At 60.9% G+C, this 15,170-nt stretch overlaps 2 protein-coding genes across 2 annotated transcripts; both read right to left on the bottom strand.

Annotated features, from left to right (window-relative positions):
* Positions 1 to 4,395: 4,395 nt before the first annotated feature.
* Positions 4,396 to 8,919, bottom strand: CHRNG (cholinergic receptor nicotinic gamma subunit). The gene is made up of 12 exons (XM_059822490.1): positions 8,877 to 8,919; positions 8,321 to 8,460; positions 8,160 to 8,204; positions 7,837 to 7,946; positions 7,586 to 7,741; positions 7,215 to 7,312; positions 6,210 to 6,413; positions 5,814 to 5,928; positions 5,430 to 5,544; positions 4,872 to 5,076; positions 4,636 to 4,769; positions 4,396 to 4,563 (listed from the first exon to the last, which is right to left on the bottom strand). The coding sequence occupies exons 1-12, from the start codon at positions 8,917 to 8,919 to the stop codon at positions 4,396 to 4,398; spliced, it is 1,533 nt and encodes a 510-aa protein (XP_059678473.1).
* A 1,135-nt stretch (positions 8,920 to 10,054) lies between these two features.
* CHRND (cholinergic receptor nicotinic delta subunit) lies at positions 10,055 to 14,103 on the bottom strand. Its single transcript, XM_059822489.1, has 12 exons — positions 14,052 to 14,103; positions 13,166 to 13,311; positions 12,930 to 12,974; positions 12,718 to 12,827; positions 12,459 to 12,614; positions 12,104 to 12,219; positions 11,662 to 11,862; positions 11,202 to 11,313; positions 10,966 to 11,080; positions 10,542 to 10,743; positions 10,324 to 10,436; positions 10,055 to 10,237 (listed from the first exon to the last, which is right to left on the bottom strand). The coding sequence occupies exons 1-12, from the start codon at positions 14,101 to 14,103 to the stop codon at positions 10,055 to 10,057; spliced, it is 1,551 nt and encodes a 516-aa protein (XP_059678472.1).
* Between the last annotated feature and the right edge of the window lie 1,067 nt (positions 14,104 to 15,170).

The following is a 15,170-nucleotide window of genomic DNA, read 5'->3' as shown; positions in this document are numbered from 1 at the left end:
TTGGATCCAAGGAAAGGCTGAATGCAGGGCCATGCGTGCTTCTGGGGTGCACTAAGGTTTGCAAGTCTCCGGCCATCTGGGAAACACAACCCCCAGTGGGTGTAGAAGAGGGTGATGGCCCAGGCTGCCGCTTATAGGTGCATGAAAGCTGTGACCAGGAGAGGGGCTGCAAGTGACCCCCTGTCTCCTGTCCTCCGGGGTGAGGCTAGACTGATGGGTTGTTGCCTGGAAGGCCAGCACGGCTGCAATTTGGATGCCACAGAAACAATAGGAGCTAATTACTTCCTCTGATTCTGCTTGACTACAATGCTAATTGTACTCATTAACAGCTCCAGCCTTTTCCCCTTTTCCTTGGGGAATCACACAATTGCCTTTCGTTTTTAATAGAGCCTTTGCATCGGGCCCAGGAGGGCAGGTTGCGGCCAGAGATGGGGCACGTCTCTTGTCCTACGTGCTCTGCGCAGTCCCCCAGGAGAAGGGGCTGCTTGGGCCAATTTCGTTGCGACCGCAGAACTAGCGGTCCATGTCTGGGACAATTACCAGCCTTGGGGACCGGGAGACCTTCAGCCTCCTGACTCCAATTGCAAATTCCTTGTGTTATTATTGAAGTCTAGACTGAAAGCAGCCAAGACCGGCAGAGAAAACAGTTTAAAATATTCAGTCTTCTGAAGTGTTTGTTTTCCGCATTGAGGCTGTCAGTCCTAGGCTGTCTCTCGAAACGTTCAGCACACTGACAGCGATGACTAACTGCTCCCTGTGGTCAGGCAGTTTGTGCCTGCTGGTACCTGGCTGGGCAGGGAGCAGGGCAGTTCCCCAGGCTGTGGTGGCATCCCTCTCTGTGTTTCTCGAGACCCCACAGTCCTATTACTGCTCTTGCCACTTGTTTGTCACCAGCTCTCAACCAAATGCTCTTTTCCAGGCAAAATTTGTTTTCCCCACTGTGATCAGGTACTATTATGGCTGCTACTTAAAATTCCTTTTAAATACAACTCTCCCCTGCTGCTCTCCGGTATTTGTTAGGGGGGATTTAGTTGTAATTACATTTTGGCAATCTAAGCAAAAATAGCCTTGCAAGGCAAGGCTGAAATACTAGCTGCAGGCTCCTTTTATCCACAGCGCATTTAGCTTCTTACAGATGACATCACTTAGGGCTTTAGTCCTGTTGTTGTGCCCAGCTGTGCATCGCGTCCACCTCTGCTATTTCAGGTACTCGCCCACTTCTCAGCTCTGATGCCCTGTGTCTAAGCTGGTGCTGATGAGCGCAGGCTTGCTATTAAATCTGAAAATGCTGCAGTCCTGCTGTATTCACCCTTAAATATGCTTTGCGAGTGAGCTGTGGTAGAGCCCTTCCCTTGGGGGGGCTGTTCCTCTCCTCCTGCTGCCGCCGTGGTTGAGATTTGGAGGAACTTAGCACTGGTTCCTCTTGCTCAGCTTTGAAGGGAACAAGCTGGCTGGGGTGTGGAGTTTGTCTTTCTTAAGGCTACAACTTTTCCTGAGGTGAGAAGAAAAGCAGTGTTCGATCAGTGCCAAGCACCAGGTTTGGTGCCTCTTTTGGATTGGAGACGGGTGGAGCCAGATGTTTTTTTGAGCAGGGCTTTTGGGTTGTGTTCTACTGTGTCCCACTAGTAAGAGTGGTGAGAAGATAGCCATGGGCTTGTTTGGGAGGGGAAGGAGCCTCTGTCATGCTCTGGAAAAAGGTTTCAGATCCTTTTCATTCAGGAAGCAAGCCTGGAGCTGTGGGAGCCCCAAATCTGCAGTAAGTCATGACCTTCCCTGCTCTCCTCATCCTGAAGGCTTTCTCCACCCTTAAACTCTCTCAGATCCCTGCGTATCAGGGGATCAGGGGTTCCCTGCTTTGGGGAAAGCGGCAGGGCTTTGAACCCCTTCAAGCCCCCGAGTCCAGCCCCAGGGATTTTCTTTCCCCAGGGGATGCTGAGCCATGGTGGGCTCATGGGTCCTGGGTGTCTCTGGCTACAGCTGGTCAAGCTGGGGCTGATGGCTTGGCTTGGCTGGGGGGCTCAGGGAGCAGTGGTGGAGATGCACTGGGTGTCCCTGAGCTGGAGCGAAGGAGGAAATCTGCTTCCCAGCCCACAGAGAGAAAGGAGTCCCCAGTTTTGGAGGGGAGCAGGTGGGGCATGCTTGGAGGGGGTTGTTGCCCCTTCTTAGTGCTTCTTGATGGGGTGTGGGCATGTGGGGCTGATGCTGGGCTGGGGGGGCTTTTCCTCTCTCACTGCACTCACCCCAGCACCCTCGCAGCTCCGGACAGGGTGACCTGCAAGGTGTTCTCCCATGGATTCCTGCAAGACACATCTGCTGCCCAAGGCCTATGGCATCCCGGCTACTGCTTTTGTTTGTTTTGATAAACCCCAGGGACCTTTGGAGAATAGGTAAAATCACTGCTTGGGAGTGAAGGAGAACATGGTCTCACTCGTGTGCTCCTGGCAGGTTGGAAGAGCTCATCCCTTTCTGGTTGTGCCATATGGATGTGCTGGGGTCTGAGCTCACCTGGAAGAAGCATCAGCTCTGCAGAGCGGGGAGAAGAGGGTGACAGTCCCTGGCCCTGTTCAGAGCCCCTTTGCCCTGGAGACTGACAGCAGGACGAGGGGGAGCCAGGAATCAATGGGAAATGGCCAGGCAAAGAGAGACTGGAGCTTATTAATACTGCACCTTATTGGGGAGGGAGAGCCCAGGGGCTGGGGACATGGCTGTGGTTTGGGCAGCTTACAGCAGCTCCTGGCTCTCACAGGGCTGCGGACGCTTGGCCGGGACAGCCTGTCCCTTCGGACACTGTGGGGCTGGGGAGAGGATGTCGCTGTGGGGTGGCTGTGGAGGGACAGGGGTGCTGTGCAGTGCCGTCGCTCACTAGCCAGAAGGCTGTGGCCGGGTACGGTGCCCAGGGGGGTGGGGGTCTCCCAGATCGTGGCCACAGGGCTGCCCCCATGGGAGGTGACCCAGGCAGGTGGACAGGAGGCAGGAGCCAGCCAGGGCACTGGGTGCTTGGTGAGCTCCTCTGGGCACCCCTGCCCGTGTTGGTGGGCACCATCCCTGCCTGCTTCAAGGTGCCAGCCTAGAGCACTGGATCCACCTGATCTTGGTGCTGTGGGTGTCACGCACCTCCCAGGGATGGGTCAGGAAAAGCCACCTTGCAGAGAGCACGGGCAGGCTGGCATAGCCGGAGGGTGGCCCTGGGCCATGAACAGCCTGCAGTCCTCCAAGAGGCGATGTCTCAGCTGCTGGGTGTTTGCCTCCCTCTTCCATCTGTGCCCACAGTCCTAGCAGCCAGTTGCGGGCAGTAACCAGCTGCTTTTCTCCCAGCAGCAGCAGAGGCAGCTGGTGCTGGGACGGTGAGGCTGATGGAGACGCAGTATGTCCTGCAGCCGGGCGCAGGTGGTGTGAGCTGGACTGCAGAGGAGCAGACGTTGCCCGCTGCCATTCCTAGGCTGACCTCCCGCATCTCCCCCGCCAGCAGGGACAAAGCCGCGGGGGCCCTGGAGGTCAGTGAGGGGCACAGGGGGGACGCAGCGTCGCTGGGATGGGGGGAAGGGGCCGTGGTTGACAGAGATGGTCCCGTGGGGTAGGGAGGGCTGGTGGGGGAGGGAGGGAGTAATGTAATGATGCTCGTAGCAGGGTGGGTGCCAAGGGGCATCCATCTCTGAGGGGGTTTGGGTGCCTGGTGGCCCAGGGTCTTCCCACCCCAAGCTGCTTGCTAGGAAGAAGGGACAGCAATTCAGCTGCCCCCAAGAACCATGGCCGGACCATAAAAGGAGGGAGGAATAACCTGCCCCTAATCCCATCCGTGGCTCCATTTCTGTCCCGGAATGGGGGGCTGTATCTGTGATTCCTGCCCTGTTGCCACCATTGCCATGGTAAGGGATGCCAGGGTCCCCATTTGCCCTGGGCTTGAAGCTGTGAATTTGCAGTGGGGAAATGTGGCTCTTGCTGCCAGCGCTGGTGCACGGCCCATCAGATGCCTGACTCTGCTCTGGTTCCCTCCCCCTTGTCTCATCTCTCAGCACCCTTGTGGGGTGCTGGGATGGGGCTGTATGGCTTAGAGGGCTGTGGCCAGCCTCCACGGGTGGCACATCCAGCCTGTCCAAGACGGGTAGCCCCATCGGTGGGCATGAAGCAATGATGCCACGGAGGCTTATGAGACTGCCACGGGCTTTACTTCCACGTTCAGCACAAGCACAGCCACCCTGTGCTTCCCCCTTCCCTGTCACCACCACTGCTGGGGGTGGCAGAGCCCCGCCACCCCCAGTCCTCCTCCAGCGCTGTGCTTGGCACCAGAATCTGCTGTGCCCACAGGGATTTCAGCTGGGCAGGCTGGTTTGGGGGTGCCCAGGCCCTGGCTCCAGTGGTCCCAGCAGCAGGAGGGCTGGCAGGCGCCTGCGGGCATCACTGCGGCAGGTACTGCTTGGGGTCCCCGGGGAAGGGCAGGGCGGGCGCCTGGTTGAAGTGAGCCATGAGGAAGATGCCGACGGTGCCACACACAAAGAGGGAGGCCATGATTAAGAAGCAGACGCGGTCTATCACTCGTCCCACCAGGATCCACTCTTCGCTCTCCTGCCAGTGTCATGAGGAGGGGGTGAGGGCTGTCCCCCATGCAGGTCCCTCTCGCCCCTGGCCCTGACTCACGCTGCTGAAGTCGTTCTGCTCCCGCGTGGCATTGGCGATGTGGTTGCAGGCATCCACGCAAGCGCGGATCTCGGGGCCTGCCTCCTCCAGGCTCTGGCAGAAGTCCTGGGCACTACCACTTTCCAGGCCACGTCCTACGGGCAGTGGAGCCGGCACAGCGGGCACCAGTGAGCGCCCGTCTGCCTGGCACTTCGCCCAGCCTTGCAGGGAGATGCCAACCCCCCAGGGGTACTCACTGATCTTCTCCAGCACGGTTTTCATCAGCCCATCCCTCTCCTTCTGCTTCTCAAAGAGCAGCTCAGTCCGGGCTTTCCAGAGCATGTACTCGTCAGCTTTCACCATGAGCCCCAGGGAGCTGCGTCTCCGGGCGGCTCGCAGCGGCCCCGGAGCCTCCTCCGGCATGTGCATGCCCAGGTAGCGGGGCAGGAGGTGCAAGCACACCTGGGCACAGCATCACCCATGGGGACCTGACCCCCACCACCACCACTCAGGGCACCCAATGGGTGCGATCGGGTCCCCTTGCATCGCCTGGAGCATCCCCGTGGGGTACCCTTGTGCCACTGGGATGCTTGATGTGTTGGCACCCGCTGCTCCTCAATCCTCAGTAGTGGCTTGGAGGAGGTTGGTGGCACATTGTGGTCCCCTGGGGACATCTGGGGGGACCCTCTTTGTGCCAGGGCTTGCACTCAGATTAAAGCATGCCCGCCACCCTGCTCCACCAGGGACATGGCCTCAGTCCCCAAATGCCCACCCCATTCCCCAAGTATAAGGGGTAGGGGCATCACGGTGTGTACCTGGCGCACTCTCTGGGACATGGAGTGAGTGTTGGGTGTTCTCAGTGAGATGTTGAGGACGATGACAGCGTTCACCACGATTACTACTGTCACCACCATGAGGAAGGTCAGGTACCTGGGGAGGGGGCATGAGGCCTTACATGGGGCTGCTGAGCCACAAGCTATGGGCATGTAAGGTCCCTCTTGGTGCCCTCCTGGGCTGGAAACTGGGGACCAGCAGTGGGGCATGGGCACGTGGTAGCCCTGTGCCAGCCCCGCCTGGGCTGAGGGTTATTTCTGGGCCAGGGTCCTATCCCTGGGCACTGACTGCTGCACAGCACCCAGAGATCCCGCTGGCACAGTGTGACAGCAGGGCTGGCACCCCCATCCCTGTGCATCACTTACTTCCCGATGAGAGGCACAGCCTGGGAGGTCTCAGGCACCTTCTGGGCAATGAGGAAGAGGAAGACAGTCTGGGCCAGGAGGACGTTGATGGAGACGGTGCATTTCTGCCCACCCGCTGTCAAGGCAGGAGGAAGGCAGAGGTTGGCACGGGGCAGTGGTGTGGACATTGCCCTCCTCTGGCAAAAAGCCCCCACCACAAAGCTGAACTGGCCAAGTCCTGCCATGAGGCTTTAACCGTGGGGTACCTGGAGATTCACACCACTCCCACCCCAAATATCACGGGAGGGGGTGAGAGATGGCACTGATGTTCCCCAAGGGACAATGAGCCCTTCCTTGCCTGTTGCTGGCCCCCTTGCACATCCCCGTGCCTCCTGTGGGCACAGCACCAGTGCATACCTTTGGCGGGCAGAAAGTAGACCAGCACGGCCATGGCGGAGATGAGAACGCAGGGCACGATGATGTTGATGATGTAGAAGAGCGGCTTGCGCTGGATGATGAGGTAGAAGATGACCTGCTGGTACTGGGTGTCATCTGGGGTGAAGTGCTCTGAATTGATGATCTTCCGAGCGGGTCTGTGCTTGATGGCCCATTCGCCGTTCTCTGCCGTGCGGTGGTGTCATGTAAGTCCCACCGCCCCACCAGGGGCACCGGGGCTGCCCGCCCCCCAGCCCGGGTCAGGGAGGAAGGGGAGGGCTGGTGCTCGGTGTGGACCCCGTGGGGCAGCCAGGATGGGCATAGTGTGGGGAAAGGTGCTAGAGCCGCTGGAGAGGAGGATGAGCACCACAGAGTGTGCCAGGGTGCCTGGGCAAAATACCCGCAAAGACTGTTAGAGAGGGCAGCTGGGGACCTGTGAGGCACCTTGAGCCCCTCGGGGGCTCCCAGCGTGAGTTACATGTGAGACTGGGGTCCCCCCATCTGCCTGTCCCCATGGCACCGCAGAGGGAAGCCGAGCGTGACACTGGGTGACGGCGCACTCTTTTCCCCCGCCGTCTGCAGCAGCGATAGATTTTTCCCAATCAAGATCGCAGCTCGGGCCGGTAATGAAAAAATAAATCTCGCTGCCTGAAAAGCATTTTGTTCTTTCAATATGCAATTAAAATGTGATGGAAAACGTCATCGTTTGGCCGTGACAGCTACGTTCCCAGCATCAATCAAGCTCCCAGGAGTGGTGCTCTCTAGGAGCGGCTGCCAGGCAGTGAGAGCCCTGAGCCGGGCGGGTTAGAAAAACAAATCTCTCCCATGCTCCTACTTGCACTAATAACTTAACTGCCTGTGTAATGGCGGGAGCTGCTAATAGCCCCCCGCAGCCCTGCTTTCGGCAACCACCGGCGTAGCACCAGGCCTGTTGTGTGACCCACCCAGCGGGATGCTCTTGTGCCACGGGGGCAGCTGTGGTGTTACCTGTGAAAGCCTCGGGGTCAATAGAGATCCACTCCACCGTCTCGCCTTCCTCCACCGTCAGCAGCAGGTTGATTTCGTTGGCACTGTAGGTCTGGGACCTGGGGAGGGATGGCGGGGATGACGCAGGCTGGCATGCAGCAGGCTGGATAGGCAAAAGGTGCCAGTGTTGCACCGGGTCATGCTGGTCGCCTCCAGCTCTGCTTTGGGGTGTTTGGCTTGGCCAAGGTGCCTCCTGCCACTGATGGGGTGCCAGGGAACAGGTAGGTGGCACGTGTCTGCCCAGGGACTCATTGCCCCGGGGCAAAGGTGAACATCCCTTGTGTCCCAGGAGGACCTGCCACAGTGCCCGCGCATGCCCAGCTGGTGCTCACTGGAAGACCATGGTGCAGTTCTGCCAGTCAAAGGGGAAGTAGGTGACATGGATGGCGCAGGCGCTGCGGTAGATGGCGGGGGGCAGCCAGTAGATGCTGCCATCAGGGGACACCAGCACGTTGGTGTAGAGGGTGATTTCAAACGTCCCATCGATGCTGCGGGGGGAAAGGGTGGGCTGAGCCCCAAAACGTGCCTGGGGGCAGCTGGCACCCGCTGTGTGGGGATATGTCCCCATTGCCCTATCACCTACTTGTTCTCCAGGACGATGTCGGGCAGCCAGACCATGGTGGAGGGCACCCGCAGCAGCTGGATGTTGTCGTATTTCTCAGGGTCCCACCGCAGGCGGTAATCAGACCATTGCTAGGGGAAGGGGAGCAAAGCGGGGGGTCATGATGCTCCCTGATGTGGGGGAAGCTTGTGAGCTTCCTGTCCCATGCTGCTCCCAAAATGGGCTCAGCTGGGGACACCCACAAAAGAGAGTGCAGGTTAGGGTGCCAGTCCTCCAACGGGGTGCCACCCTGAGATACAAACGTGGCCCGGGGGGGGGTCCTGCCCGGAGGTGGGGGACCTCACCATCTCGATCCAGACGTTGGTGGTGAGGGTCTCCTCCCGCTCATTCTAGCAAGGAAGGAAGTGGGGAGACGGCTTTAGCACCCTGCCAGCCTCTGTCTACTGCTCCACGTGTGGGTGCAAATCCCGTCCCGCTATGGGGACGGGGTGGGGGTGTCTCTCACCAGGGAGATGAGGTTGGTGAGGGTAAGCTTGAGGGTGACATCGATGATCTGGTCCCCGTGCAGGGCTGGGCGCAGGTGCCGGTTGTAGTTAGTCATGAGGTCCTGGAGCAGCTTCTCCTCCTGGTTCCTGCAGCCCACACCTGGGGAGGGCATGTTCCATGGGGGCACCCCAGGGTGGGGACGATGGGGCCACCGATGCCCCTGGGACCTGACAGCATGGGGGGAGGGGGAGCACGGGATGTGCGTGGAGAGGGGATGCCTGCGCGTGTGTTACTGTGGGTGTGCACACGCAGCTGTGTGTGCGTGACAGTGTGTATTAGCGTCCCAGCATGCAAGCTGGGGGGGGGGGGTGTGCATTGCCCCCACATCCCTCACCTTGCTCACCCCAGGGACCTCTCCAGGGCAGGACATGGGGACAGTGGGCTGCCATCATGGGGACACCCCGATGAGACGGTGCACGGTGCTGTACACCCATGGGTGATAAACCCCCAAGGGCAAAGGCAGGAGGTGAGCACGTACCCCCCCCAGGCCACCCCCCAGGGAGGGCACCCCTTACCTGTCACGGCGCAGAGGGCGAGGAGGAGGCCATGGCAGCGCATGGCGGTGCCACGGGGTGCAGGGGCTGGGGCTCCGCTCGGCCGCCTGCACGGCAGTGTTCTGGGCCTGGCGCCTGGTGAGACAGGACAGCTGTCCCCTGCGACCATCAGCTGTTCCCAACAGCCGCGGGGGCCAGGAAGGGACGGGTGACCACCCCCGCCCCCCCGCCGGTGGGGTGGTGCCAGTTTGCTGCGAAGCTTCTCCGGCATTTTGTGCCGGGGGGGTTGGAATTGGGTCCAGGGGAAAAATGAGCTCTGTGCCTCAGTTTCCCTATGTATCCCACAGGGGGATGCATCTCCCTGCAGCAGAAACCCAGGTGTTTTCCATGGGTTATGGAAAAGAGGTGCCCCCCTGCAAGCAGCCCCACCAGTGCCCTGTCCCCGCCATGGCAGTGGCTGCCCCAGGGGTGTAGGGTGGGGAAGGGGCAGGCGAATCCCACCATGTCAGCCAGGGGGGGGTGATGCCCTCCTTGGGGGTCCAAATCCTGCCAGGCCCTGCGTAGGGAGGGGGGCTGGAGGGGGTGAGATTCCCTGGCTCAGTGGGCAGGATGTGACAGCTGTCACGGGCCACTGCCGACGGGGAGATGTCAGCTGTGCCCTGAAACTGGAGCCCCAGTGTCCCACTGCTGAGCAGGGGAAGGAGACACCCCCTTGGCCCCCAGCCAGGTGCTGCAGGGTGGGTTGTGCTAGGAGGGGACACTCGTGGGTCTGGCTGGGGGGTCATGGGGACGGGGGTGACATGGGCACTGATGGTGTTTCTGCCCACTGCAGTGGGTCCACAGAGGATGGTGCCATGCTGGGGGGGTCAATCCCCTTCCCCAGCCCATCCTGTCCCAAATGCCCAGCCCAATGTGGGTAGCAGGGCTGGTACCACTGCATCCCATCTGGGAAACACCACTTCCAGCCACAGCTGAGGACCACTGTGCTCAGGACACCCAACAGCACCCATTCCCTGGGTGGGCATTACCCTCCCTGGCACATACACAGCACTCAGGTTGGGCACTGTGCCCAGGGGGGACACCAAGAGCAGCCACCAGCTCAGCACCCCGTGGTGAGAAGCACCCAGCTTTATTTTCCCAAGCCAAGGCAGATGAGCAGGGAGGAGCAGGGGGTTGGCACATGGACACCCCTCCCAACCCTAGATGAAGCGCTTGTTCTCCTCCCGGTAGTCGTAGGGGTCTCCGGCGAAGGGCAGCGGAGGTGGGTGGTTGTAGATGCCCATGAGGAAGATCCAGAGGGTGCCCACCACCAGCGTGGGGGTGATGAGGAAGAGGCAGAGGCGATCCAGGGTCCGGGCTACACGGTTCCAGTTGTCCTTCTCCTGGGGAGGGAGCCGGGAGCCGGGCAGTGGGGGGCACAGCAGGCACAGGGAGCCCCCTCTGCCTCCCCTGTGCCCATGGCCCCCACCTCATTGTAGCTGTTTTTCTCCCGCATGTGCTTGACGATGAAGTTGGCACCATCAACAACGGGTTTTATGTGCTCATAGAGCTGCTCCTCACCTGCGTCCACAGGCGCCAAACCTGGGGGTGAGAGGGGCTGTGAGATGGGCTCCAAAGGGCTGCCAGCCCCGGAGACCCCCACTCTGCCACCCTTCCCCGTGTCCTCGTGGAGGGGCTGAGGCTCACGGGCAGGGGTGACACGGCTGGCTAGCCCGTGCCGCTCTGACTGCTTCTCGAACATGAGCTCGCTGCGGGACTTCACGCTGAAGTACTCCTCTGCCTTGGCGATGTAGCCGGCTGAGCTGCAGCGCCGGATGCACGGGGTGCCCACCAGGCTCTCGGCCGGCTGTGTCATGCCCAGCAGGCGAGGCAGGCTCTCCAGGAAAACCTGGGGCACAGGAGGTGGTGTCAGGTCGCTTGGCCACCCCCTCAATCCAATGACACCTTGTCCCCACCTTCTGCCCCCAACCCGGGCATCCAACTCCTTGGGCTGGTGCAGATGGGACATCCTAATGTAATGCTGGGGCTGTGCTGTCCCATGCCCTCCGCAGGGCACGGTGCCACCCCTGCACCCACTCGGTCACCCACCCCATCCCAGCACCCCACTCACCTCTTTGACCCAGTCAGACATGATATGAGTGCTGGGGGTGCGGAAATGGAAGTTGAGGACCACGACACAGATCACCACCACGGCCGTCACCAGCAGCATGATGAAAAGCAGGTACCTGTGGGGGGCATGGACCTTGGCTGGCATTGGCACAGGGGCTGGGCACTGGCAGAGCTGCCCTCTGGCACCGTGGGGACGCCGTGAAGTCTCCGCTGCACCCAGCCGTGCCCAGAACTCACTTGCCGATGAGGGGGATGGCGTGGGAGGTGGCGGGCAGGCGCTGGGAGATGAGCAGAAGAAAGACAGACTGGGCCAGGAGCACTGAGATCACCAGCGTCATCTTCTCACCACCTGGAGAGCAGGTGAGCTCAGGGCAAACTCTGCTCCAGGTCCCCCTCCCAGTGCCCCCAGTGCCAGGACTGCTCTCCCAGTATCCCACCATACAGTGCCCCATGTAGGGTTTTCTATTATGGGGGTACCACAGGGTCCCACATGGGGTATCCTGTTTCCAAGCATGCCCCTGCCAGGGTGCCTGGCTGGGATGATGGCGTCCTACATGAGGGTGTCCCAGTACCAGGATGTCGCTGTGTTAGGCATTGGGGTGTCCCTGTGTCACAGGGCCTGGTGCAGGTGTGGGACATGGAGGTGCCCCATGGGGTGACCCCTGTGCCCAGCTCAGGTGTCGTGGGGCTCACTCACTGTCGGCGGGCAGGTAGAAGACAAGGATGGCCATGAAGGCAATGAGGATGCAGGGCGTGACGATGTTGATGACATAGAAGAGTGGCTTGCGCTTGATGATGAGGTAGAAGGTGATGTCCTGGTGCTCGCTGCTCTCAGGGGGGTTGTCAGGGTGGATGTTCTTGCGGGCTGGGCGGTGGATTATTTCCCATTCCCCATTCTCTGCCAGGGCACATGGGACAGTGCATGGCATTGGGGACCACTGCCATGCCCATCCCACCAGCTCCCAGTCTCCCCGTCCTAGGTCTGGGTACCTTCAAGTCTGGTGGGATGGGTGCCAGGGTGCCAAAGCCCCAGGTACTTGGATGTCTCCATAGCAGGGTGCCCCAATGCCAGGGTCCCCCCCCAGCCCCATGCAGTGTGTCCTGCTGCCACAGGACATGGCAGAGAGCGCAAGTGTTACCCGTGAAGCCTTCGGGGTCGATGATGATCCACTCCACTGGGTAATACTTGCCCGTCTTCGGGTCGCTATCCTTCTTCAAGTGCATGCTGATCTCCAGGGCACTGTATGCCAGTGAGCTGGCCCACAGCGGAGGGGGACAAATGGTGAGGGGCTGTGCATGCTGCTTGTTACCCATCACCCACTCACCCTGACCTCCAGCATGATGGACTCAGGCCACCAAGTCACCTGCAAACCCTCATGTTGCTGCACCTCAACAGCAAGGGAAGGCACTGGCAGCAGTGGGCACCACAAAGGGCCGGGATGCTGACCTGCTGACCACCCGTGCCCTGCCCTGCCCCAGCCAGCCCCCTGGCACCTGAATTTGAGTGTGCAGTTCTGCCAGTCGAAGGGGAAGAAGTCAACGTTGATGGGACAGGCACTGCGGAAGATGGCTGGTGGCAGCCAGTAGACGTAGCCCGTGTTGTAGATGAGGACATTGCAGTAGTAGGCGATCTCAAAGAGCCCATCGTTGCTGCACCGGGAGAGAGCCAAGGTGATGGCGGGGCCGGCAAGGGGCAGGGAGACCCTGGGCATACCTCAGAGGGTTCAGGAGGGGAATCTGAGTCATGGCTCACTTGTTCTCCAGGACTATCTCAGGCAGCCACAGCATGTCCGGTGGCAGGCGGAGCACTTCGATGTCCCCAAACTCAGACTTGTTCCACTGCAGGCGGTAATCAGTCCAGCCCTGGAGAGGGGGAATCCCCAGGTCACCCCCTCACTACGCTGGGCCACCCTGTTGCCTGTGCTTTGGGGCACAACTGATGCCATGACGCCTGTTCCTACTCACGTGCTCGAGCCATAGGTTGGTGGTGAGCGTTTCGTCCACCTCTTTCTGCAATGACAGCGTGGGGCATTGAGATGCCAGGGCCATGCCCAGCAGCCGTCCCCCCCAGCCCAGAACCCCCAACCCTCACCAGACAGGATTCAGAGCAGCGGCCCCAGGTCTCCCCCCACCCAGCCAGCCCCATGGGTGAAGCATGGCTGGAGGGCACCCCACTGTGGGCACTGCCCTCTGGGGCTCACCAGCGAGATGAGATTGGAGAGGGTGAGGGCCAGGTAGACGTCCACGACCTCATCAGTGGAGGTGACGGGGCGCACCTCCTTGTTGTAGCCCTTCTCTTCAAAGAGGTGGTGGATGAGCCGCTCCTCCTGGTTCACGCAGAGCCCGCCTGGAGGTGTGGGGTCAGGCAGACTGGGGTGGGGCTGGGGGGGTTACTGGGCACAGGATGCTCAGTGAGGGCGGGATGGTGTAAGGATGGAGGAGACAGGAGGAGGCCAGAACACTGCGTGTCTGTGCTGCACAGGGGCATGGGCACGGGACATGCAGGAATGGCACACATGCTGGGCATGGGACAAGGATGTAGGCACAGACACAGAGGGACACACAGATACAGACCCAGGACACACAGAGACACAGAGATGAAACACTTGGGTACAGACACGGTGGCACTGTGCACATAGGTGGGTGCACACACAGAGGCACACATGGACATGGACACATGGACATGGACCCAGTATAGGCAGGGACATGTGGTCATGGATGCAATGTCAGCGTGCACACAGACAGGCACACACAGGGACACAGAGACACAGTGGCACTGTGCACAGACAGATGGACTCACGTGCTGGCACACAGGCACACAGGCAGGGATACAGCCCCACTGTGCACAGACAGACAGACATACACATGGCCCAGGCAGGGACACAGCTCCAGGTGGCACAGCCAGCATGGAGGCGTAGGGGATGCTCAGTGATGGGACTCTGCCGGGCAATGCCCAAAATGCAGCCCTGGGAGCACTTGTCCCAGCTTGGACCCCACCACCATCACCCCCACCAACCCCATCGAGGGGGCCCAGAACCCCCCAGCAACAGGGCAACCCTGTTCCCAAGACCCCGGGGCCCCGCTCACCCGACAGCACTAGTGCCCCGAGCAGGGCCAGCCATGCCGGCAGGTCCCCCATGCGATGCCCGCGGTGCCCTCGCTCAGTGCCAGGCCCTGGCCGCCTCCCCGCCTGGCCTGGCCAAGCGGATGTCCGGCTGCCGGCCGGAGCGGGAGATGGATGGTGCCAGGTGCCGAGGGGGAAGAGTGCCGGCACCGGATACTGGCTCCCACCCCTCTCTTCCGGCACCCCTGCGCCCGGAGAAGGGGAGACGGGCAGGCGCAGCTGGCCTCGCCGGCCCCACGGATGTCAGCCCATCACACTGCGCCTGGGCGCCCCAGCACAGGCATTGCGGGGCACTGGGAGGAGCGGTCCCTTCCCTGCTGCTCAGCAGCCCGAGCGATGCTGCTCGAGGATGGCAGGCTCCCCACGAGCAGGAGGGGTTGGTACACACCGATGCCCAAGCACAGGGGTGGCACCACCCCGGTGCTCGCCGCTGGCCCAGGGCACGCTCAGACCCTGTACCAACAGATTTCCTGTGGGATCCAGATGGGGTGGCACCAGGGGTGGGCACCGGTGTGGTGCTATGGGTGCTGCGGTGGGCAGGAGGGGTGTCTGACCCCCGGGCGGGGTGCTGAGGAGTCTGGGCACAGCACTGATGCCAGGGGCAGGAACTGAGGCTGGGAGCATCAGTTTGGAGTACAGAGGAATGGGAAGGGGGATGCAATGGAATGTCATATCCCCCATGGAAAGTCCCCCCGCCATCAACCGCGTGGCACAGCACTCGCTTCAAACTCGCCAGCTACTGGAAAATAGAGCCCTTCTTTATTGAAAAATAAACCTTTCTCTGTACAAATAAATAACAGCCCTAGTGCCTCTAGGGAAAATGGGGTGGGGGTGGGCTTGCCAAGGCGGGGGTCCCAGGGGAGAGGAGGGCTGTGATCCCCGGCTGAGATGCTCCAGGTGCCCTCCCAGTGCTCCATTGCCCTGGGGAGGTTGGGCAGTGCTGGTGGCAAGAGGGAAACTGAGGCACAATGGGGGACAAAAGGGTGGAAGAGCCTGGGCTGGGGAGGGAGCTGTTTGAAGGACATGAGACATCCCTGCCCCAGCACCTCGTCCCCATGCTGGCATGGTGCCCCAGGGCATTG

The sequence above is a fragment of the Gavia stellata genome, chromosome 11 (genome assembly GCF_030936135.1).
Source record: "Gavia stellata isolate bGavSte3 chromosome 11, bGavSte3.hap2, whole genome shotgun sequence".
NCBI lineage: Eukaryota > Metazoa > Chordata > Aves > Gaviiformes > Gaviidae > Gavia > Gavia stellata.
This window is presented reverse-complemented; position numbering and strand designations above follow the sequence as displayed.

Excerpts from the sequence above, each read along its gene's own strand:
- CHRNG (XM_059822490.1), bottom strand. The coding sequence starts at position 8,919 with ATGCGCTGCCATGGCCTCCTCCTCGCCCTCTGCGCCGTGACAG. Across the intron at positions 6,414-7,214 it reads TGACCCCGAGGCTTTCACAG|AGAACGGCGAATGGGCCATC; the intron begins GTAACACCACAG and ends ACCGCACGGCAG. Across the intron at positions 5,545-5,813 it reads GCTGTGCCTCTCATCGGGAA|GTACCTGACCTTCCTCATGG; the intron begins GTAAGTGATGCA and ends CCCCCTCCCCAG.
- CHRND (XM_059822489.1), bottom strand. The coding sequence starts at position 14,103 with ATGGGGGACCTGCCGGCATGGCTGGCCCTGCTCGGGGCACTAGTGCTG. Across the intron at positions 13,312-14,051 it reads CGGGGCACTAGTGCTGTCGG|GCGGGCTCTGCGTGAACCAG; the intron begins GTGAGCGGGGCC and ends CCACACCTCCAG. Across the intron at positions 12,615-12,717 it reads GAGATAGTCCTGGAGAACAA|CAACGATGGGCTCTTTGAGA; the intron begins GTGAGCCATGAC and ends CTCCCGGTGCAG.